This window comes from Littorina saxatilis, linkage group LG17 (genome assembly GCF_037325665.1).
Source record: "Littorina saxatilis isolate snail1 linkage group LG17, US_GU_Lsax_2.0, whole genome shotgun sequence".
NCBI classification, from domain to species: domain Eukaryota; kingdom Metazoa; phylum Mollusca; class Gastropoda; order Littorinimorpha; family Littorinidae; genus Littorina; species Littorina saxatilis.
This window is the reverse complement of record NC_090261.1, coordinates 60,240,423-60,264,413: the sequence shown is the minus strand read 5'-3', so window position 1 is coordinate 60,264,413 and position 23,991 is coordinate 60,240,423. Positions and strand designations below refer to the sequence as shown.

Here is a 23,991-nt window from a genome sequence, read left to right as displayed (position 1 = left end):
AATCTAGCGATTAAGTCTTACGAAGCCGTACCGGCACGAACAGCGCCAGGGATTGAAATCTCAAGATGGAGGCAAGACCAAAGAGGCCAAAGGACGAGCAAGAGAAGCACGCTCACGACTGCAGATCGTTTTTGTATCGAACCTGAAGCTCCTCTCTAAACAGAATTAGTGGCCATCTGTCGCAGAAGCGGCAGGAATCTGCGTCATGTCAAAACAGAGAAAGTCGCATATCAGCTCCTGAGGCAATGATCTGTCAGGAGCAGACAACTCAGTCCGGGGTCACGTGAGGGCAAGAAGGGAGATAAGCGACGTGCGGTAGACAGGACACGACAAACTCCTTCACAAACATTGTTACGTGCTCTTCTTCGTGACAACTAACGTTTTTATTAAAGGTGACAAATGACAGCGACTAGAGAGAGTGTGGTTTATCAGTCTTTATCTGGAGGCAACTGGGAAAAGTGCAGGGGGGGGGGGGGTGATAGTGTGTGTGTGTGTGTGTGTGTGTGTGTGTGTCTGTCTGTGTGTGTCTGTGTGTGTGTGTCTGTCTGTGTGTGTCTGTGTGTGTGTCTATATGTGTGTGCCGGTGTGTGTGTCTGTGTCTGTCTGTGTGTGTGTGTGTGTGTGTGTGTGTGTGTGTGTGTGTGTGTGTGTGTGTGTGTGTGTGTGGGTGTGTGTGTGGGTGCGCGAGCGCGTGTGTTCGTGCGTGTGTGCGTGCGTTTTAGTGCCATTTTCTAATAATGTTTGTATTCTATTACGAAATTTAAAGCGACGCTTTCTTCATAATTTTAGTTTTATCCAAAACTAATTTTCCTTTGTGTTCCAATTCACGAGCCAGAACCAACACCTACTTACAAAAACACCCCCATCTTCCACCCTTACTCCATTCTACCTCCTCCCCCCCCCCCCCGGGCCGCCCTTCATACACACTTCCACCCCGGCCCCCCAACAAAAGCTGGTCAACCAGTGCACCGTGTCAAACAGGTCTGTCAGTGCAAATGAAGAAGCTTCACCCCCTGCACAGGGATGTGTCAGACAGATAAGCACGTGCGTACAGTAACAACACAAGCAGTGTACAGTCAGTGGAACCCTCTTATTACGACCGCCAGAAATCTGCGAAAATTAGGTCTAAAACAGGAGGGCAGGGCGGGGATGTAGCTCGGTCGGTAGCGCGCTGGATTTGTATCCAGTTGGCCGCTGTCAGCGTGAGTTCGTCCCCACGTTCAGCGAGAGATTTATTTCTCAGAGTCAACTTTGTGTGCAGACTCTTCTCGGTGTCCGAACACCCCACCCCCCCCCCCCCCCCCCGTGTGTACACGCAAGCACAAGACCAAGTGCGCACGAAAAAGATCCTGTAATCCATGTCAGAGTTCGGTGGGTTATAGAAACACGAAAATAGCCAGCATGCTTCCTCCGAAAAACGGCGTATGGCTGCCTAAATGGCGGGGTAAAAAACGGTCATACACGTAAAATTCCACTCGTGCAAAAAACACGAGTGTACGTGGGAGTTTCAGCCCACGAACGCACAGAAGAAGAAGAAGAAAAAGATAGGAGGGCGTCTTAAGATGGAGGTACATTTACAGAGGCTGTAAACAACAAGTGTAAGAAAACATGGTCTTAAAAAAGAGAAAGTCTGAAAATGGGGGGGGGGGGGGGGGGGGTCTCGAAAGGGGGGGTTCTACTGTACACAGTCACAGTGCTCTGAAACCTCTTGTCTGTCTCCTCTCCGCCATTAACAAGCCTCGGCGGGCAGAGAAGTGCATGGCATCCACAAAGCAAAACACGCCCCCTGACACCCGCACCTTTGTCAAAACATCGCCCAGTCACCTGCCCGAGCTGGCCAGGTAGACCAGGTACAACACCCAGCGGGGTGGCGCTAACACACCTATAGGTATGCAGGCAGTGGGTATGAAGAAAGTACAGTTACCCCCCCCCCCCACTCCTCACTTTTTTTTTTAAGTGACCCCTACTCCCTCCTCCAGCCCCCCCCCCCCTCTCTCCGTCTTCTGATCAGTACCTATTTTTTTTTCCTTTTTGTGGCGAGTTACACAGTTTTGTTGCTGCTGATTGGTCAAGATTAATCTTTTCCTTACATACAGTGCCTTCCGAGATCCTCCCAGACTTGGACAGTTGTGGGCTGGTCACACATCTCAGCAAAAATCACACTTTCTCTTGTTGCACATATCGTATGCACTTGGAGAGTTTACGTCCCTATGCCTGTTTCTCAGATCTTGACTGGTCAAACCAACTCCCCACTGGTCAAAACCGTCTCTCGACAGACTGGTCAAAGCAGACCCTCCACTGGTCAAACCTAGCCTAAACTGTTGTCTACCTGTATATTTTCCGGGGTGAAGGAGGGGAACCCCCCGAAGGTCTGAGATAATGGGCTATGTGTCAGCCCGCCTGACCCACGTGGCTGCCGTGCCTGTGTCGACCTGGGGGAGAAACAATTACACCCCGGCGCCCTCCCCCCGCTATGCCGACAAGACAACACTCCTGCAATCTGCACCAGCATCTGCTGTCAGGAGGACCCGCGCCACACTCTCACCTGCCTCTTCCCTCAAAGGTTCTGAGAGTGCAACCGCGCTGTTCTTGTCTCACTGCTGTACTCAGCTGTAAAGGCCGTCCTAACTAAGACCGAAGTCGACTTCGCGAAGTCGTTTGACCAAAAACTCAGTACTAAAACTGCGTGCTGCCAGCTCCGCGAAGTATACTTCGCTTAAAGTCGACTTCGCCAAGTTAAGGACTGGCTTCAAGGCCTTCCTGAATTTCAGCCCGCACTTGACTTCGCCAAGATAAGGACTGGCTTCAAGGCCTTCCTGAATTTCAGCCCGCACTTGACTTCGCCAAGATAAGGACTGGCTTCAAGGCCTTCCTGAATTTCAGCCCGCACTTGACTTCGCCAAGATAAGGACTGGCTTCAAGGCCTTCCTGAATTTCAGCCCGCACTTGACTTCGCCAAGATAAGGACTGGCTTCAAGGCCTTCCTGAATTTCAGCCCGCACTTGACTTCGCCAAGATAAGGACTGGCTTCAAGGCCTTCCTGAATTTCAGCCCGCACTTGACTTCGCCAAGATAAGGACTGGCTTCAAGGCCTTCCTGAATTTCAGCCCGCACTTGACTTCGCGAAGTCTTTTGACCAAAAAGTCGGTGCCAAAGTCAAAGCTTCTTGCAGCTAGCTTCGTGGCTTCTTGTCGTGAAATCGACTTTGCGAAGTCGCCTTCGCCCAATGAATATCTATCTTAAGAACTCAGACACCACTACCCAAAGAATAGCGCGTGTGTTCTGTACGGAGACTGTGCTTGCATGTCGTGTTAGTTCTTAGACTGTCTATTTTTGCCTATATTCTGAATATGTGTGGCGCGCGCGCGTGTATGCACTCAGTTCGGTCGTCGGTGCAACCGAATATACATTGTGTGGAGACATATCCGACCCATCTCTTTCTTGTGGTACGAGGCGCAGAGACATCCATTCCCACAGAGCAAACAGTGCTAACCATTTCCAGCCATCTCTCGTGAGGCAGTATTACGAGCCAGACGGTCATATTTCAAGAGAAAATTCTATTAAATACTAGGATGTATGATTGTGGCTGGGAGGGTGATGGGTGGGTACTGTCTCAGATTTAGTTTGTCACAACAAAGAAAGGGCCATCTTCATCATGGCAAATCGAGTTTTTTCAATCCCAAAAAATCTGTGACACCGAAAAAAGCTTAAACAAGAAAGAACAAGTCGCGTAAGGCGAAAATACAACATTTAGTCAAGTAGCTGTCGAACTCACAGAATGAAACTGAACGCAATGCAACGCAGCAAGACCGTATACTCGTAGCATCGTCAGTCCACCGCTCATGGTAAAGGCAGTGAAATTGACAAGAAGAGCGGGGTAGTAGTTGCGCTGAGAAGGATAGCACGCTTTTCTGTACCTCTCTTCGTTTTAACTTTCTGAGCGTGTTTTCAATCCAAACATATCATATCTATATGTTTTTGGAATCAGGAACCGACAAGGAAGAAGATGAAAGTGTTTTTAAATTGATTTGGAAAATTTAATTTTGATCATAATTTTTATATTTTTAATTTTCAGAGCTTGTTTTTAATCCAAATATTACATATTTATATGTTTTTGGAATCATAAAATGATGGAGAATAAGATGAACGTAAATTTGGATCGTATTATAAAAATTTTTTTTTTTTTTACAATTTTCAGATTTTTAATGACCAAAGTCATCAATTAATTTTTAAGCCACCAAGCTGAAATGCAATACCGAAGTCCGGGCTTCGTCGGAGATTACTTGACCAAAATTTCAACCAATTTGGTTGAAAAATGAGAGCGTGACAGTGCCGCCTCAACTTTCACGAAAAGCTGGATATGACGTCATCAAAGACATTTATAAAAAAAATGAAAAAAAAGTCTGAGGATATCATACCCAGGAACTCTCATGTCAAATTTCATGAAGATCGGTCCAGTAGTTTAGTCTGAATCGCTCTACACACACACACAGAGACAGACACACACACATACACCACGACCCTCGTCTCGATTCCCCCCTCTATGTTAAAACATTTAGTCAAAACTTGACTAAATGTAAAAAGGCAAGGTGTGGTAATGAAATAAAATAAAATAAAATCCAATTAAAATAAAGCCGACGCAAAGGAGGAGGGACAGGTGTGCTCGAGCTTCAATCAGTTGCTTGCACTGAATTTTTTGTTTGTCTACGTACAATAACATGCCAATATCTGTGCGACACTAAATTGTCCAAAATCGTCAGAACTGTTCAAATCTTCGTCCATCCCTATATTCTATTTCTCCAGATCCCCCCCCCCCCCTCCCGCCTATATTTGTTTTCTCGTCCTGGCCTCTAGGTAATCAGGTGTGGGCGAGCAGTGAAGGAGGGGCGGGCGGGAGGCGAAGTGGCCGTTGAGGCGATCAGCACGACGTCCCCCTGACACCGCGCTGACACTGTTGTGACACACAGATGGCACTGAGCGCAGGATGAGAGGCGGCTTGTGCAGAAGCAGGATGGGTTTTCTGAGGGTCTAAACCTTCAGAAATACAGTGGAACCACCCCCCCCCCCCTTTCCTTCTTCTTCTTGTGCTGTTCATGGGCTGAAACTCCAACGTACACGTGTTTTTTTGCACAAGTGGGTTTTTACGTGTATTTCATCCCGCCATTCAGGTAGCCATACGCCGCTTTCGGGAACCCCCCTTTTATCCCCGCCCCCCTCCTTTTTAAAACCTGATTTTTCATAGATTTTGAAGGTCCTAATGCGCACGGCTTTGGCTGAATCCAGTGAAGTCGGTGCCTTACATGTATGGCGTAGTCGTGTTATTTGCACTGTAAACTTGATGAAAACTGTTCACAATATCCGATTAAAAGAATGAGGCTGACTTGAAATTCAGAACAACCAACCAAATAAACACCCCCTCCACACGCAAACAACAAAATAAAAACAGATTGTCAATGACCAACGGTGCCAGAGACCAGGAGACAGAGACACGCATGACTTCGATTGGCAAAACTGTGATATGCACACAGTCACTATTAATATTGTATAATACGGCTTGTACAACTTTCCCCACACATATTTGTTGACAAAAACGTTCAGAGAATAACAAAATCAACTGCAAACTCCGACCGAAGGTTTTGCAAGCCGTAGCGTTATTCTATGATGACAGGCTGGAGTCAACAAAACCCTTTGTGGACGCACCCTATAAGATAGACTCCAGTCTCATCCTTCAGTCAATTCTGTTGGCAAAAAATGTCTGAGCGGGGTTCGTCCCTAATAAATCACTCACTGAAGTCAGTCCGTTGAGAGAGAGAGCGAGGAACCCCCACCCCCTCTCAAACTATGAAATGGGAAAAATCGTACAAAAATCATTTGAATTTTTCAGTCCCATGCACTTTGAAAGGCTGTATCATTTTCCTCGCATCCCAAAACCCTTCCCATCTTTCCCAAAAAAACTTCCAGCCAATCAGAGTATCGATCGCAGGAAGGCCGCAAGGACACCGCGGCTGTTCGTTTCTCCAGAAGAGTGCCACAAGTCCCATAACTCACGCTACCCATTTCACGGCCAGGGGAGAGAACCCGAAAGCTCGACAAGTGGTGTAAGGCGAAACCCCCGTCCCCTGATAAATTGCCCGGTCGCTGATGAATACATCAGTACTGAGAGGATACACTCTCCGTATTTGTTTTGTTGTTTTTTCACCACCAACGTAAAAATCAAAATGTACAATCCTCTGGAGTATACTTTGTAATCTAATAACAACCCTCCACAACTGTGCCACTCAATTCTCTCTCTCTCTCTCTCTCTCTCTCTCTCTCTCTCTCTCTCTCTCTCTGTGCACACCCACGCTCTTTGCTTTGTGGTCGCATACTTTGACGTCTACAATCTCTCTTCCCCGTGCAGCTTTTGAAAATGGCCTGCTTTTTCCGTGCAAGCAACTTCGATAAAATATATGAGCAATTTTTCTGGTAAAATAACAGTTGCATTTATCACTGAACGAAACGTCTGTCGCGCTCCAGAAAAAGATAATCGAGTGAGGACAGAGCTCTTGTTCCCTTGAATTAAGTTAAACATGAAAACCAGAAAACCAGCTGGGAGAAACACCCAATCGCTCAAAATTTTGCAGTCAAGCTTACAATTACGAACATTCATAAAATATGAGCTTTGCTGAATATTGACTCTACCGGCCTTTTTTTATATTTAGTCAAGTTTTGACTAAATATTTTAACATCGAGGGGGAATCGAAACGAGGGTCGTGGTGTATGTGCGTGTGTGCGTGTGTGCGTGCGTGTGTGCGTGTGTGCGTGCGTGTGTGCGTGTGTGTGTGTGTGTAGAGCGATTCAGACTAAACTACTGGACCGATCTTTATGAAATTTGACATGAGAGTTCCTGGGTATGAAATCCCCGAACGTTTTTTTCATTTTTTTGATAAATGTCTTTGATGACGTCATATCCGGCTTTTCGTGAAAGTTGAGGCGGCACTGTCACGCCCTCATTTTTCAACCAAATTGGTTGAAATTTTGGTCAAGTACTCTTCGACGAAGCCCGGGGTTCGGTATTGCATTTCAGCTTGGTGGCTTAAAAATTAATTAATGACTTTGGTCATTAAAAATCTGAAAATTGTAAAAAAAAATAAAAATTTATAAAACGATCAAAATTTACGTTTATCTTATTCTCCATCATTTGCTGATTCCAAAAACATATAAACATGTTATATTCGGATTAAAAACAAGCTCTGAAAATTAAATATATAAAAATTATTATCAAATTTTTTTTTTCGAAATCAATTTAGAAACACTTTCATCTTATTCCTTGTCGGTTCCTGATTCCAAAAATATATAGATATGATATGTTTGGATTAAAAACACGCTCAGAAAGTTAAAACGAAGAGAGGTACAGAAAAGCATGCTATCCTTCTCAGCGCAACGAATACCCCGCTCTTCTTGTCAATTCCACGTGCACTGCCTTTGCCACGGGCGGTGGAGTGACGATGCTACGAGTATACGGTCTTGCTGCGTTGCGTTGCGTTCAGTTTCATTCTGTGAGTTCGACAGCTACTTGACTAAATATTGTATTTTCGCCTTACGCGACTTGTTTTGTTTTGTATACGATCTTACATCTGATGGCGGCGGGGATGTAGCTCAGTCGGTAGCGCGCTGGATTTGTATCCAGTTAGCCGCTGTCAGCGTGAGTTCGTCCCCACGTTCGGCGAGAGATTTATTTCTCAGAGTCAACTTTGTGTGCAGACTCTCCTCGGTTTCCGAACACCCCCGTGTGCACACGCAAGCACAAGACCAAGTGCGCACGAAAAAGATCCTGTAATCCATGTCAGAGTTCGGTGGGTTATAGAAACCCAGCATGCTTCCTCCGAAAACGGCGTATGGCTGTCTAAATGGCGGGGTAAAAAAACGGTCATACACGTAAACTTCCACTCGTGCAAAAAACACGAGTGTACGTGGTAGTTTCATCCCACGAACGCAGAAGAAGAAGAAGATATCTGATCTGATGATATCTAAGTCGATGAGATACACTGATACGATAAAACTCGACCCAAGCGCAACGTTTAACATGTTAACCTTTGTTATGTACATACCAGGATTACTTAAAATAAGCATTATATGCTTGAGTTAGTTATCTTAAAAACCATGTATTGTTTTTGCTATGATAAAAATTGAATAACGTTTTGTTTAAACCAAGCGCAACGTTTATTCAGGTAAGCAGCTCTCCCATTCAGAAATAATTTTTTTAAAGTTAATATCGTATGACAAAATATGTTGGATGCGCAACGTCGTTGAAGCTAGTAGCTTTTCTTTAATTTGTAAAGAGAAAAGAAAAAAATATTCACACAAATAGAATCCTTTTCACACGTAGAAGAAAATATAAAAGAGAAGACAAGATAATTTGATAAGAGAAGAGAAGACAAGAGACAACAAAAGAAGAAAAGACACGAAAAGAGAAGAGTAGATAAGAGAAAAAGAGACAAGAGAAAACAAGACAAGACAAGAACAAGTCGCGTAAGGCGAAAATACAACATTTAGTCAAGTAGCTGTCGAACTCACAGAATGAAACTGAACGCAATGCCATTTTTCAGCAAGACCGTATACTCGTAGCATCGTCAGTCCACCGCTCATGGCAAAGGCAGTGAAATTGACAAGAAGAGCGGGGTAGTAGTTGCGCTAAGAAGGATAGCACGCTTTTCTGTACCTCTCTTTGTTTTAACTTTCTGAGCGTGTTTTTAATCCAAACATATCATATCTATATGTTTTTGGAATCAAGAACCGACAAGGAATAAGATGAAAGTGTTTTTAAATTGATTCCGACAATTTAATTTTGATAATAATTTTTATGTATTTAATTTTCAGAGCTTGTTTTTAATCCAAATATAACATATTTATATGTTTTTGGAATCAAAAAATGATGGAGAATAAGATGAACGTAAATTTGGATCGTTTTATAAATTTTTATTTTTTTTTACAATTTTCAGATTTTTAATGACCAAAGTCATTAATTAATTTTTAAGCCACCAAGCTGAAATGCAATACCGAAGTCCGGGCTTCGTAGAAGATTACTTGACCAGAATTTCAACCAATTTGGTTGAAAAATGAGGGCGTGACAGTGCCGCCTCAACTTTCACGAAAAGCCGGATATGACGTCATCAAAGACATTCATCAAAAAAATGAAAAAAACGTTCGGGGATTTCATACCCAGGAACTCTCATGTCAAATTTCATAAAGATCGGTCCAGTAGTTTAGTCTGAATCGCTCTACACACACACACAGACAGACAGACACACACACACACACACACACACACACACGCACGCACATACACCACGACCCTCGTCTCGATTCCCCCCTCTACGTTAAAACATTTAGTCAAAACTTGACTAAATGTAAAAAGCAGTGTTGTTCCAAGACCAGACACAGTGGCCAATAGGTCAGTTAGACATTGATTCAAAATATAAACCGGTGAAAATGTCCCGACCGCAAAATATTGTTGTGTCAAAAGATATCCCACGTGTCAACGCCATCGGACAGTCGACCGGCCTTGGGTCAAAACAATGCGTCAGATCAAATAAGTTAGTGTAAATGACCGAAGACCGAGGCCTCGGAAAAACATTTGAGAAGAAAAGACAAGACAAGACACACAAATAAACTATTCAAAACAAAAGAGAGGAAAACAAACGAAGTGAAAAGCAGCTTCTCAAGCTCTAAAGTGTGTTCTTTACCACAGTCTCAGTGTGGACGCATCCTGGCATCCAGCCAGCACCACCTCTCTCTCTCTCATTCTCTCTCTCTCTCTCTCTCTCTCTCTCTCTCTCTCTCTCTCTCTCTCTCTCTCTCTCCCTCTCTCTCTCTCTCTCGCTCTCTCTCTCTCTCTCTCGCTCCCTCTCTCACCATCTCTCTCTCTCTCTCTCTCTCTCTCTCTCTCTCTCTCTCTCTCTCTCTCTCGATCTCCCTCCCCCCTTTCCCTCCCTCCCTCCGGTATTTCAGAAATAAATGTGCATGCTAACCGATATAAACAGCATGATGCCGATCAGTTAATGTGTCCCCTTTGTAAAGTAAAGCAAGATGATGAAGTCCATTTTGTTTTGTGTTGTCCATACTTAAACAGATTAAGAGAAAAATTTATCCCATTTAAATATTATAAAAACCCAAGCACTTTTAGACTCAGCTTGCTCCTGGCTTCCCCTCAAGAAACTGTTGTTAGAAATGTATCCTTGTATTTGTATAAAGCCTTTAAATTAAGAGATGTTTTAACCTCTTAGTTAAATAACGTGTAATGTATGTTTTAATCCGTAGTGTTGTGCGATTGTTATGTTGTCCCTTTTTTGCACCTGATGAGTTAAATTATTTGCAACGTTAATCATTTGTTCACACTCCGATCCTTCATAAGGGGCTATGGCCTATTGAATAAATTATCTGCGTCTGCGTCTGCGTCTCTCTCGCTCTCTCTCTCTCTCTCTCCTCTCTCTCTTTCTCTCTTTCTTTCATTCTCTCTCTCTCTCTCTCTCTTTCTTTCATTCTCTCTCTCTCTCTCTCTCTCTCTCTCTCTCTCTCTCTCTCTCTCTCTCTCTCTCTCTCTCTCTCTCTCACATCGAACAACTGTCTAAACAAGTGTCCAAGAAGGTTTATCTATTATCTAGAATCAAGCACTTTCTCAATTTGGAAGCCAGGAAATTATTCTTTAATGCTCATATTCAGTCTGTTATTGATTACGCGTCTACCTTGTGGGACTCGGCAAGTGAAAATTCATTCAAACCACTAATCAGATTACATAAACGATCGCTTAAAGTAGTCTTATTAAAGAAAACAACCCTATCTGAGTTAGACTACATGAACTTAGGCATTCTTCCTCTGAAGGCAAGGCTAAGTTATAATAAAGGTACCCTTATGCATACAATTATTCATGGATGTGTACCTCAAACCATATTTTCCAAATTCACGTTAAAAACTTCACGCCAATTGATGAGACTGAACATGCCTCTGCCTAGGATTGACCTATTCAAATCTAGTTTAGTCTATTCAGGTAGCAGTCTCTGGAACACTCTTCCGTCAATCCTACGGCAAACTAGCAGCACAGATATACGTCTTATCTCATGAAGTCTAAATAAACATCTGTTGTCGCTAGAATGGTTGTTAAAACCAACAACCGATGCTTTTTAACAATGTATTATTATTTTTATATACATATATATATATAAGATGATTACCCGCTTCGCCGGGTACCGGCTTCGCCGGGAAGAAGTAGAGGCGAATACCCGGCTTCGCCGGGTGAGTGGCGCACCGTACGCGATTGACGCCACACGAAGGAAGGGAGATAAACGCGCAAAACACTGGAGAAGATAAGGAAGAGTTACTGGGAATGGATGTACAGAAAAACCATAAAAACCAAAATCGGTTCAGCGCTGCGCGCTGAGAGCACTTGTTGAAAATTTTAATCGACCAGATTGTGTCCGGGGTCTACCTGAATATGGCCACCAAATTTGAAACAGATCCATCGAGAACTTTGGCCGTGCATAGCGAACACAGACAGACAGACAGACAGACAGACAGACAGACAGACAGACAGACAGACACACACAAGCCGTATATAGATATTACCCAATATTGACGGACTGTGTGATGATATCTTCTGCTATGGTCTGTTGAGACAGTGATATCTAAATCGAGACCGGAGGTCGAGATTTTGATATCACTGTCGAAACAGACTAATAGCAGAAGATATCATCACACAGTCAGTCAATGTTAGATACATTGCTAATTCTTTGGACATTTTGTATTTACTGTAAAGAAATTACAAAAGTATTTGTCTCAGTTTTGGCTGTTCCATATCCCTCCCTCTGATTATTATTTCTTTTTGTTCACTCTTTTCTTGTACTTTTCAGTATTTCAAAATGTCTTTTCTTTCAAAAAATCTTTTGTCACTTGCTCAACTAAATTCTGGGATAATTACATTTTCAGATATATTTGTTTGTTTTTAAATTTAGGTGTTTTTGTTTTTGAAGTGGGGAAGCAATAAATGTCGTCGATATCACTTTTGCACTGAGCTCAGTTTTGCCCAATTGACCAATGGAAATCCACGTAACATATGAAATAGCAATATAGATATATGTCAATGGACATGGCATTAACAGCTTTGTTGCGTCAATGCAATCTACTCTATAATTCTTAACTCATGTCAAATGAACTTACATTTTTCATTTAAGCAATGTATTGTATGTAAATTGATGATATGTTCTTACTTTCATTTTATTATAATCATGTAGCAGTAGTTTTCTTTACTTGCTTATTCTTTAGCAATTTTAGACTTGTCCCTCTTTAGGGCGAGGGCCAGATGTAAAAAAGCAGATCACGGCTTACTCTATTACCCTCGTTAAATAAAGAATTGTTCTTGTTCTTGTTCTCTCTCTCTCTCTCTCTCTCTCTCTCTCTCTCTCTCTCTCTCTCTCTCTCTCTCTCTCTCTCTCTCTCTCTCTCTCTCTCTCTCTCTCTCTCTCTCACACACACTCACACTCTTTCTCTCTCATACACACACACACTCTCTCTATTTTTCTCTCTCGCCCTCTTACTCTCTCTCTCTCTCTCTCTCTGTCTCTCTCTCTCTCGCCCTCTCTCTCTCTCCTTCACTGCACACGCCCTGGATGGAGGAGGTTTCTATTAACCCCAGGAAGCCGATGCCAGAGCCGCCGTGTAGCGGGTGCCATGTTGGAATATCGCTTCTCCCTCTCCCGGCGAGGAAATGAACAAAATGTCTCCTGATTTCATACCTTGATTGAACACACACGTCTCACGCTGGTCAGCCCGCCAAGGCGCGGTGATTAATTCAAACGGCCACTCGTTGACTGAACGGTTGTTTTTTGAGGGGCAGGAGGGGGGCTAGGGTGGGGTGAGGGTTTGATGGGAGGGGGTGGGCGGAGAAGTTATCGACGTTATTGATTCAGTCTCTGTTTGTTTTTATCTGTTATCTTTTGGATTACCTTCATTCTTTGGTATCTTCAATGTTTCTTTCTTTATTTGGTGTTTAACGTCGTTTTCAACCACGAAGGTTATATCGCGACGGGGAAAGGGGGGAGATGGGATAGAGCCACTTGTCAATGTTTCTTTCTTTATTTGGTGTTTAACGTCGTTTTCAACCACGAAGGTTATATCGCGACGGGGAAAGGGGGGAGATGGGATAGAGCCACTTGTCAATGTTTCTTTCTTTATTTGGTGTTTAACGTCGTTTTCAACCACGAAGGTTATATCGCGACGGGGAAAGGGGGGAGATGGGATAGAGCCACTTGTCAATGTTTCTTTCTTTATTTGGTGTTTAACGTCGTTTTCAACCACGAAGGTTATATCGCGACGGGGAAAGGGGGGAGATGGGATAGAGACACTTGTCAATTGTTTCTTGTTCACAAAAGCACTAATCAAAAATTTGCTCCAGGGGCTTGCAACGTAGTACAATGTATTGCCTTACTGGGAGAATGCAAGTTTCCAGTACAAAGGACTTAACATTTCTTACATACTGCTTGACTAAAATCTGCACAAAAATTGACTATATTCTATACAAGAAACACTTAACAAGGGTAAAAGGAGAAACAGAATCCGTTAGTCGCCTCTTACGACATGCTGGGGAGCATCGGGTAAATTCTTCCCCCTAACCCGCGGGGGGAATCTTCAATGTTTGCGTGCTATTTTTAGTTCGCTTATTTGGCTGTCCGAATTCTTGCATTCAAGTAACATAAATACCATTCGCATCTATCTTACGACAGCAGAGCTCAAAGTGATTTTAATACTATTACTCTGTACGAAAAACATGACATCTGCAGAGTACGTATAGCCCGGATTTTCTTCCCCTTTTCTAATCATATATCTTAGTTTTACGGAGAGAAAAGAAAAGAGCCAACGTACACAATTCATTTCAAACAAACAATTGCTTGTCCCTGTGACTGCACACAATAACTTTTGCTACGACTGATTCTCAAAACGACCACGGATGTAGTGAGCTGGTACATGACAGTATCCGACAAGCGCTTAGAACTGTACCCACGGAATACGCGCTATATAAGCTTCATATTGATTGATTGATTGAGTATCCCGACAGAGCAGCAGTATAAGTTCCAAACAACAGTACATCGCTTGACACCAGGAAACAGCACCACTTGTCACTTTCATACAGTATCCCGAAAACAAAATTGATTTTACATTTCACCTCAACCCCGCTCTACCCTTTCTGATCACCCTCCCCCCTTTCAGACAACCCTCCACCCTCCAACCCCCACCACCCTGCCCCCACCTTCCAACTGATTTACCCGCTTCTGACCACTCCTGTCAGTGACAAAGCTTACTGCTATTGTCATTCAAACCATTTGCTGATGCATGTCATCGTTGCTACAGTTATCTACCCCCCCCTCACCTTCAATTCGATCTCACTCTCCTCCACCCCTCCGATCCACCTCTCACGTCCCCACTCTCCCCAGCAGTCCTGTGGCAAACGCATTCTGACCATCTTCTGATACACGTCACCGTTGCAAGAATTATCTTCCCCTCGCTCCATCCCTCACTTCCACCCCTCCTCCAATAACCGTTCAACATCCCCACGCTCCCCAGCACTCCTGTGTTGAAGGCTTACTATACCATTGTCATTCTGATCATCTTCTGATGCACGTCACCGTTGCAAGAGTTATCTTCCCCTCGCTCCATCCCTCACTTCCACCCCTCCTCCAATAACCGTTCAACATCCCCACGCTCCCCATCACTCCTGTGTTGAAGGCTTACTATACCATTGTCATTCTGATCATCTTCTGATACACGTCACCGTTGCAAGAGTTATCTTCCCCTCGCTCCATCCCTCCCTTCTTGAAAACTTGAAACTTGAAACTTGAACCTTCCACACCTCACCCGCCAAATCTTCAACATGCCCAACTCCCCAGCAGTCCTGTGGTAAAGGCTTACTACCATTGTCATTCTGACCATCTTCCGGTTCACGTCACGAGTGCAAGGAAGAGTTATCTTTCCCACTCCTGTCACTGCCATGTTGTGTAGGTGGCGCCGCTGCCAGCAGCTAACACGGGTTAAACTGTGTCCCAGATACGATCTGATTCCATTGTAGCAGGCACGTATACAGTAAGAACGAAGCACGGAGGTTTCCAGGTGTTTGTTGGGGTGTATGTGTTTTGGGGGCATAATCATTACAGACTCAAGACTCAAAACTTTACTGTCCTGATAAAAAACAAGGAAAATTGACATGTAGTGTCAGGCGATCACAGACATACAAAACATCACATCTACTAAGAGTTAAGGATTGCAGTATGTGGGATATTGTTGGGACAACTGGTTTGAACAGTTACTATTTTGGGACAAACGCCGAGATGCACCGACTTATCTGACACTGACAAGCCAATACCGACAGACAGACAGAAAGACATTCACCCAGCCAATCAGACAATACAAGAATAAACAAACAGTGCCGTAAAAACGCAGACAAAGAGACATTATCGTCAAATACTAACTAAATTAGTGCGAACATTAAATCCTCTTTCCCTATGGAGATAAAAAAAACAAAACCATCCACTCCCACAATATAAAACAAAATCAAAACAACCACTGCTAACACCCTGCATCTCCGCCACTTTGTTCTATCCATCCTTTCTCTCTCTGTCTCCCCCCCCCCCCAAAAAAAAAAAAAAAAAAAGAAAAAGAAAAAAAAAAAGCACTTGACGTGCATGAGTCCAAAGAGAAACCAACCCGCTCCTCTCCTGTTCCTGGCATTATTCTCTTCCCTTTAAAATAACAAACAAGACAATGAGACAAAGAGGTGAAAATGGCAGACCTCGCGAGGAATGAGTGTAGTGAAAATGAGAACAGCAACAACAAAAAAAAAAGAGAGAAAACAAGAAAAACAAGAAGTTTGTAAAAGATCACAAAAAGCGGGAGAGATTGATTGACGTCGACATGCAGTTAATCTGGGTCACTAATCAATGTCCTCATCACTTTACTGCGAGGCTGGCGCGTGCATCCCCGCACGCATAGGCAAGCGTGCGAACACACACACACACACACACACATTCACACACACACACACACACATTCACACGCTAACACACACGCCCCCCCCCCCCACACACACACATTCACACGCTAACACACACTAACACACACACACGCCCCCCCCCCACACACACACACACACACAACCAGAGGCGTAAACACGAACGTCCGCGCACACAGGCAGACACACGCACACTTACAGACAGACGCAGACAGACACATAGAGACAGACAGACCGACCGAGTCACATGAATACACACATTCATAAAGACAAGCACAATCGCATACACAAACGCACGAACACACACAGAAATAAAGAATGACACACGGTCAACCTGAACAAGCACTGCAAATAAGGTCAAATACTCACCAGTTTTAGAATATCCATATGTGAATAGACAGCCATCCGCACCGCTCACTACCGCTTGTACAATCTCCGAAAGACTGGCAGCACATAATTCCGTCTGGAAAAGAGAGTAAAAGACAATTGTAAAACAAATCCTCCTAGGTAGCAAAATCAAAACACAGATAGACTGGTAACGTTCCAAACTTAAGAATATATATAAAAAAAAAAAAAACATTCACAAGCACGTTGAAGTGGCGAGACAGAAAAACACAGGCACAGAAAATAAACATTACCTCCTGGTTAACTTTAAAACAGCGAACGTGTTTGTACCATCATTGCGCATGTTTTGCTGTGTCTGTACGCACGATTTGCCATTTTGCAAATGATCGAATACCTGAACTTGAATACCTGATCGAGGGAAATATTGAAGGGGTTGCAAGGGGTTCTCTCTATCTCTCTTATTTCTTTGGAGCTGGAATTTACGAGAGAGAGAGAGAGAGAGAGAGAGAGAGAGAGAGAGAGAGAGAGAGAGAGAGAGAGAGAGAGAGAGAGAGAGAGAAAGAGAGAGAGAATGAAAGAAAGAAAGAGAGAGAGAGAGAAAGAAAGAGAGAGAGAGAGAGAGAGAGAGAGAAAGAAAGAGAGAGAGAGATAGAGAGAGAGACAGAGAAAGAAAGAGAGAGCGAGAGAGAGAGAGAGAGAGAGAGAGAGAGAGAGAGAGAGAGAGAGAGTACGTATGCTAGAGGGGGTTGGTTTTAACATATGGTCGGCCAGCACCATACACAAGTGTCCGTGCGTCTTGGTCGTTGCCAGAGAGACAAAACAACGAGTCCTCAAGTCAACAATTAAGCCCCGTGGAGAAAGCTCACAAAGTGTGCAGTTCTCTCTGTACGCCGTCAAGGCCGACTACAACCCACTCACGCTGATGGGGTCTATGTCGACCAAAAGAGTGGGATTCCCGGTAGGTGGATTTCCTGTAGGGGCCACAGGGTCTAGTTCCTGTAGTGTTTCGCTGATATCGCTGAAAGTCACGTGATGCTTAGCGACATCAGTAGAAATTGATGTTTTTCGATCTTTTTTGATAATTCTTTGAAATTCGAGTATGGTTTGCAAGTTTTATTGAAAAACTTCAACTCCTACAGGGAATCCCACTCTTTTGGTCGACATAGACCCCATCAGCCCCACTCACAGGTAATTAATCACTGTTAACAGTCAAGCACATTTTAATACTGCTGGTTTTGGCAAGCCGGCACACGAGTGTCAGACATGAGCTAAACACCTTCATGTTTCACAGACACTGACATGCCATAACCAAGGAATGAAACGAGACGGGGGGAAAATAGCACGACGAGTTCTACAGTTCCGCTCGAATTCTCTCGCGGTTCAAGGGATGTTATTCTCATTGCCTGCTGCCCTCTGGCGCCAGAGTGCTCACCCTTGACTTGCAGGCAATTGCATGCTGGGAGGGAATCAGTCCTGTGAGCGTGGAATCGCACAGATGTTCCGGCTTTACCTGTACCCATGCCGTCTTGAAACAACACAATAGCCCGTGTTTGACAACACAGAACAGCCATTAACAATCACAGCAAACGTCAAATTGCCCTCACTCGGGAAAATTTACTTTTTGACGTTATTTGGATGTAAAATATAGGCATACACACTACACTGATTTGATTGATTTTACCGTTTGCACAGTAAAATAAGTAGTGAATACGGCATGTCGCAATAAAGGTAAGAACTGAAAAGCGATCCATAACGGCAGTAATCGTTTACAAACAGGACATACAGGTGTTCCACTGATTCCCCAACCATGTAGATCACCTTGGAAGAAAGATAACAAAATAACGACCGAAGAAGAGAAGCGCACGAAGATGATGTCCTGGAGAAAGAAGAAAACAGGACAACACTGATACAGAAGTACAGGAAAGGACATTAAGAGTTGTCGACAGGTAAGAAATGTAACAACGCAAAGAATCTCAATGGGAAAAGACTGACTGACTGACTGACTATTAGGGTTTAACGTCCTCTTAGACCAACTGATCTATATTGGGACAGGTATAGGTAATACGTTGAAGATATGGTGTGATACTTTGATTCGAACAAGCCCGCTCTGGCTGTCTTCTTCGACACACCAGCATTGGGTTTGTCTCGTCAAAGTATCGAAATACGATCATGATAATTGGAGACGAGAGATGATGCATGCGTGTCTTCGTGTTTTCCAAGCCCTGAAACTTTCGCTGTGAACGTGGGATCTTTTTCGTGCGCATGTGTGCACACGGGGGTGTTCGGACACCGAAGAGAGTCTGCACAAAGTTGACTCCGAGAAATAAATCTCTCGCCGAACGTGGAAATCGAACCCACGCTGATAGCGACCAACTGGCAACAAAGCCAGCGCGCTACCAACTGAGCTATGTCAAAGCAGCACCGCCCTGATATGGCCCTTCGTGGTCGGCTGGGCGTTAAGCAAACAAACAAACAAACAAAACAAAACCAACTGAGCTACTTCCCCGCCACATGGAAAAAGAGGAAGGAAGACAGACAACTTAGGAAAATCATGAACTAGACAGCTTACATTTTGCGGTCTGTCCGTATCGTGCAGTCAATTCGCTGATAGCTTGCAATCCCCAGCAGTCTAGCTACATATCTCTTTCACTCCTTCCCTAAACCAACATACACATGTTTTCAAATGCTTCTGCAACCGCAGACAAAACCACGGATCGTTGGAACAGATGGGCCACGTCCATATTGACAATTCTCAAAGGGGGTACAAGCAGATGTTTGGGTGCCCTTGCCAGTTAGGAACAAAAGAAAACTAAGCTAGAACAAAAGAAACATCAGCAAAACACACTACTAATAACAATATAACTGTTGACAGTAAAAGCAACAGCGGAACTTGAAACTTGCGTGCAGTCCCTGTTCAGCTACAAACCTATTGAACGATTACTTTTTTCTTTCTGCTCAAAAACATTTAACCCCTAGACGATTTTCCCCCTGTTTCCTTTGCACCTTCACCTCCTCCCTCCCTCCCCTCCTTTTCTCTACCCCCTCCCCCACCTGATGTTAGATAAAGCTGCTGCCTAAAATGTGTTTTGACAAGGGGAACTTCCGCAAACTCACACATGCAATCAGAAAACGAGCCGGAGAAACTTCTTCACGGATATTTTACGTTTATTTTCCGCGCCATTACAACAGGGAATAGTGCAAGGAAGAAAATTGGAAATCTTTGTTCTGGAGCCAAGTTCAAAGTATTTAAACCCTATCTTTCGTCTTCGCTTGGTTTTTCGCCCCCGCTCTCTCCCCCGCAGGTATGTTCCGAAACAGACGAAAAATGTGCAAAATGTGCACTGCGCAAGCCACAGGTGAAGTTTGTACTGCTTTAGATCGACATACCGCTATTCATTTCAGTGAAAATCAAGACAGGTAATGTCGTCGCTCAATTATGCTGATGTCCTTTGGAATGGCCAAGAAATCTTAAATCAGACGAAAGGAGGACAGGCGAGAACATATACCGTGGGAAAAATGCAAGGGCGGGGACCTGAGATAGAGAAGAAGGTTTAAAGAGATACGTTTCTGCAAACAGCAAACAGATCAAAAGGTAAGACAAGAAGACAACGCCACAGAGACAATTACAAAGAACAGCCAAATTATTACAGGCGCAGCCGAAGTCCTTGCAGTGATAAAACCGACAGCATAAAATGAACCCATGACTTATTCCACGAACAAAATGTGAATTGGGAATATACGCCCCCGCATGCTGTCAAGTTCTTATAAATAATGGCTAGCTATATCTTGTTCTGTTCAGAAACAATGAAACACACCTAAGCCAGATGTTCCTAACATGCATGGAAGCAAGAAATGGCCTTTGAACTGAATATAATATTCGCATTGCATGAGGATCGCTCAAACCTTCACAATAGTATCAATTTCAGGAACAAATATAAAACAACATAAATTCGACATTTGGTTTCCATGAAACAGCATTTCGGCCTGAACTTGCCGCAAGAAAACCGCACAAAAGAAGGAGCAGAAGAAAACGAAAATGGGTTTTGGTGTTCTTTATGCATCCATTTCTCGTGTTTTCATGATGATGCATTTCAACCCCAACTTGCTACAAGAAACCCACACCAATGAAGAAAGAAAAGAAGAAGAAAAAAAGAAGGAAAGAAGGATGAAATAAGCACGGCGTCCATTTCTGGTGTTTGCTAACAGCTTGCCGTATTTACCAACATCTCTAGGAAGAAGGAAACAGGGAGAGTCTTGAGAGAGTTTGGGGGAGAAAAACACGTAAAAAAGCAGAGCCTAAAGAGATGCATACGACAGAGTCGTAACTGTGCACTTGGCCTGCATGCGAAGGGTTCTGCTCTTGGCATGTCGCTGCTTTTGATGTTCAGCGAACGTCTTTTTTCCCTTCCCCTCCGCGAGCTTGAGTATGATGGAAACACCTCTTCCTTATTAAAGGCACAGTCGCTTGTGCACAGCATGCTTACATTTTTAGACTTGTCCGAACCGTTTTCTGAAGGGAAAATATATTTTTCTTCTGTAGAATATGAAGGACGTAGACTACGTTTGTCAAACATCCTAAGGACGTCCCGTTTTGTGGTCTTAACAAGAAAACGCCTCGATACTGAACATCGAAATGTTGGTTACTTTGGTCGTGAAGCTGTTTGATAGTCTATTGCCACAAATAAACAAAGCGATAGACAAAAAGTGAAATTTTTAAAACAAAATTCAATGCAAAAGAGAGACGGTTCACTGAAGTCAAAAGGTGCAAAGCCTACTTCCGAAAGATTCAATGACTGGCTAAGATTGTACGGTGAAGTGCATGGTGATCCACAACTCATATTGGTCAAAATAACCAATTGGTTTTTTTTGTTTCAAAGTACATGTATGTGGAAAGGACTAAGAGAAAGCAAACAAGCTCTTCTTTGCATCATCTCTAGTGTTACAAACTACTACCCTTCAACAAGTCTGCACACTATATCAAAGCAGGTGACTCCTCCTTTAAATCAATAATGGCGTTTAGCTGAGCCATGGGGTTTAGCTCAAAACGCGCCGTGTGGCTCATAGCTTACGCAATTTGCTTAGTTCTAAAACCGACACGTGCTCCTTGCTAATAAGAGGCTGTCCGGAAGCCTGCTGTCTATACAAACAGTTTTTACCACAGCAATGTAAAAATGCGTAAGTAGGACCACATGTACCACTTTGTACACGTGTGTCCGTGCAGATTAAAAGGAGACGCTATGACGACTCCCGTGGAGTGCTGGAAGTACCAGATACACGAAAAAAAAAGTAATAAAAGAGGAAATGGGAGACATAAGAGATGGAGAAAGGGAGAAAATGAGATGGAGAAGTAAGCGACAGCTCTTCTTACTGAGAGAGAGAGAGACTGTGAGAGAGAGAGAGAGAGAGAGAGAGAGAGAGAGAGAGAGAGAGAGAGAGAGAGAGAGAGAGAGAGAGAGAGAGAGAGAGACTGAGAGAGAGAGACTGAGAGAGAGAGAGAGACTGAGAGAGAGAGAGAGAGAGAGAGAGAGAGAGAGAGAGAGAGAGAGAGAGAGAGAGAGAGAGAGAGAGAGAGAGAGAGAGAGAGATGTATCCCATCATTCCCAGCCAAAGTTTAACATTAATGAGCGCAGACAAGGTCCCGTCTGGCAGTCTACACATCATCTATATTCTTTTTAAGATCCTCTTGCATAAGCGACACACAGAAAAACGTAACAGACTGGAAGATCTGACTGCGCAATAAAAGAAGAAGAAGAAGAAGAAAATATTGTTTCTCCTCTTACCAAGGAATCGTCTGGCGTAAAGACGGCGTCGAAAGCAAACATCTTGGGGGCGGCAATGCCTGTGCGGCGGTTGGCGGAAGTGACGTAACCGCTGGCCGAGGGGTCAAAGACGGTGATCTGCTTCCGGTGTGGGTCGATGGTGAGGAAACGGGAGCTTGCGTCTCCCTGCGCACCGGGCGAAGCTGTCACCCGTAGCATGACCTTCACCTGCAACAAGAGGAGGGGAAAGGTCGGGTTAGTTGTGTGACATGCTCATTTCAATCGTGATTCTTTACTTTATTTGGTGTTTAACGTCGTTTTCAACCACGAAGGTTATATCGCGACGTTGAAAGGGGGGAGATGGGATAGAGCCACCTTATGACGGCTTACTTGTGCCAAAACCTGGGGTTACCCATTATCACGTGATAATGACTAATTAACGCTGTCAGTTACTGTTTTCACTCGTTAGTTACTCATTTTCACGGGATAATTAGTAATTTTCACGGGAAAATGACTAATTTTTAGTTTTGGCACTAGCAATCCGTCAGGAAGTGAGCCAAAACTAAACATTAGTAATTAACAGGTGAAAGTTAGTAATTTTCCCGGGAAAATTAGTAATTAACACGTGAAAATGGTAATTATCAAGGGAAAATTACGGGAAAATTAGTAATTTTCCCTTGATAATTACAATTATGAGGTTTTGGCACTAGTAAGCCCTATGACGGCTTACTAGTGCCAAAACCTGGGGTTACCCATTATCCCGTCATAAATACTAATTAACGCTGTCAGTTACTTTTTAGTTTTGGCACTAGCAAACCGCCAGGAAGTGAGCCAAAACTAAAAATTAGTAAATAGCAGGTGAAAGTTAGTAATTATTCCAGGAAAATTAGTAATTAACACGTGAAAATGGTAATTATCAAGGGAAAATTACTAATTTTCCGTTGATAATTACAAATTATGAGGTTTTGGCACTAGTAAGCCGTCATAGCCACTTGTCAATTGTTTCTTGTTCACAAAAGCACTAATCAAAAATTTGCTCCAGGGGCTTGCAACATATATTACCATACTGGGAGAATGCAAGTTTCCAGTACAAAGGACATAACATTTCTTACATACTGCTTGACTAAAATCTTTACAAAAATTGACTATATTCTATACAAGAAACACTTAACAAGGGTAAAAGGAGAAACAGAATCCGTTAGTCGCCTCTTACGACATGCTGGGGAGCATCGGGTAAATTCTTCCCCCTAACCCGCGAGGGGTTTCAATCGTGATGCAAAAAAACCTCATTAAGGAATATAAAAGAGAAAGCATGTTTCTTCTGTTACACGATGAAGGGGGGCGGGAGAGAGAGAGAGAGAGAGAGAGAGAGAGAGAGAGAGAGAGAGAGAGAGAGAGAGAGAGAGAGAGAGAGAGAGAGAGAGAACTAGATAGAGAGGGAGAGAGAAGGTGGGTCAAGAGAAAGAGAGAATATGAAACATGGAATAACAATCAATAGAAAAGAATAAGGCAACACTTACAAAATCCTACCAAGAATAACACGAAGAATGACCATCATTGCTAAAACAACCAACCACTCCAACAATCATCGCTGCCAACGAAAATACATCCGACACACAAATAGCAACCACAAAACATAAGACATACAGACAGAACACATCCTAAGAATGCTCCTCAGATATGAGAATCTGCCGTCACCTAAACGCCATCCATCATCAAACTCAATCTCACAAGAACTCAAATCTCAAGAGGGTCGGAACGATCCAGAGAAACCCAGCCATCGAGGGAATTTCAAGACCGCGCTTCAAATTGTGATTTTGATTGGAGTATTTCAGTGCGACGACGAAGATGAAG

The 23,991-nt window shown here is 43.5% G+C and overlaps 1 protein-coding gene across 2 annotated transcripts in view; it reads right to left on the bottom strand.

The window, feature by feature from the left end:
• LOC138951928 (kinesin-like protein KIF26B) overlaps positions 1-22,361 on the bottom strand; it is a 128,840-nt gene extending 106,479 nt beyond the window's left edge. For both annotated transcript variants that reach the window (XM_070323487.1, XM_070323488.1), the window contains exons 1-2: positions 22,159-22,361; positions 16,403-16,496 (exon numbers count right to left, since the gene is read on the bottom strand). In XM_070323487.1, coding sequence (XP_070179588.1) covers positions 16,403-16,496; positions 22,159-22,356 — 292 coding nt within the window. In that variant the 5' untranslated portion in view covers positions 22,357-22,361. The remainder of the gene's footprint in view (positions 1-16,402; positions 16,497-22,158) is intronic.
• Positions 22,362-23,991: the final 1,630 nt, after the last annotated feature.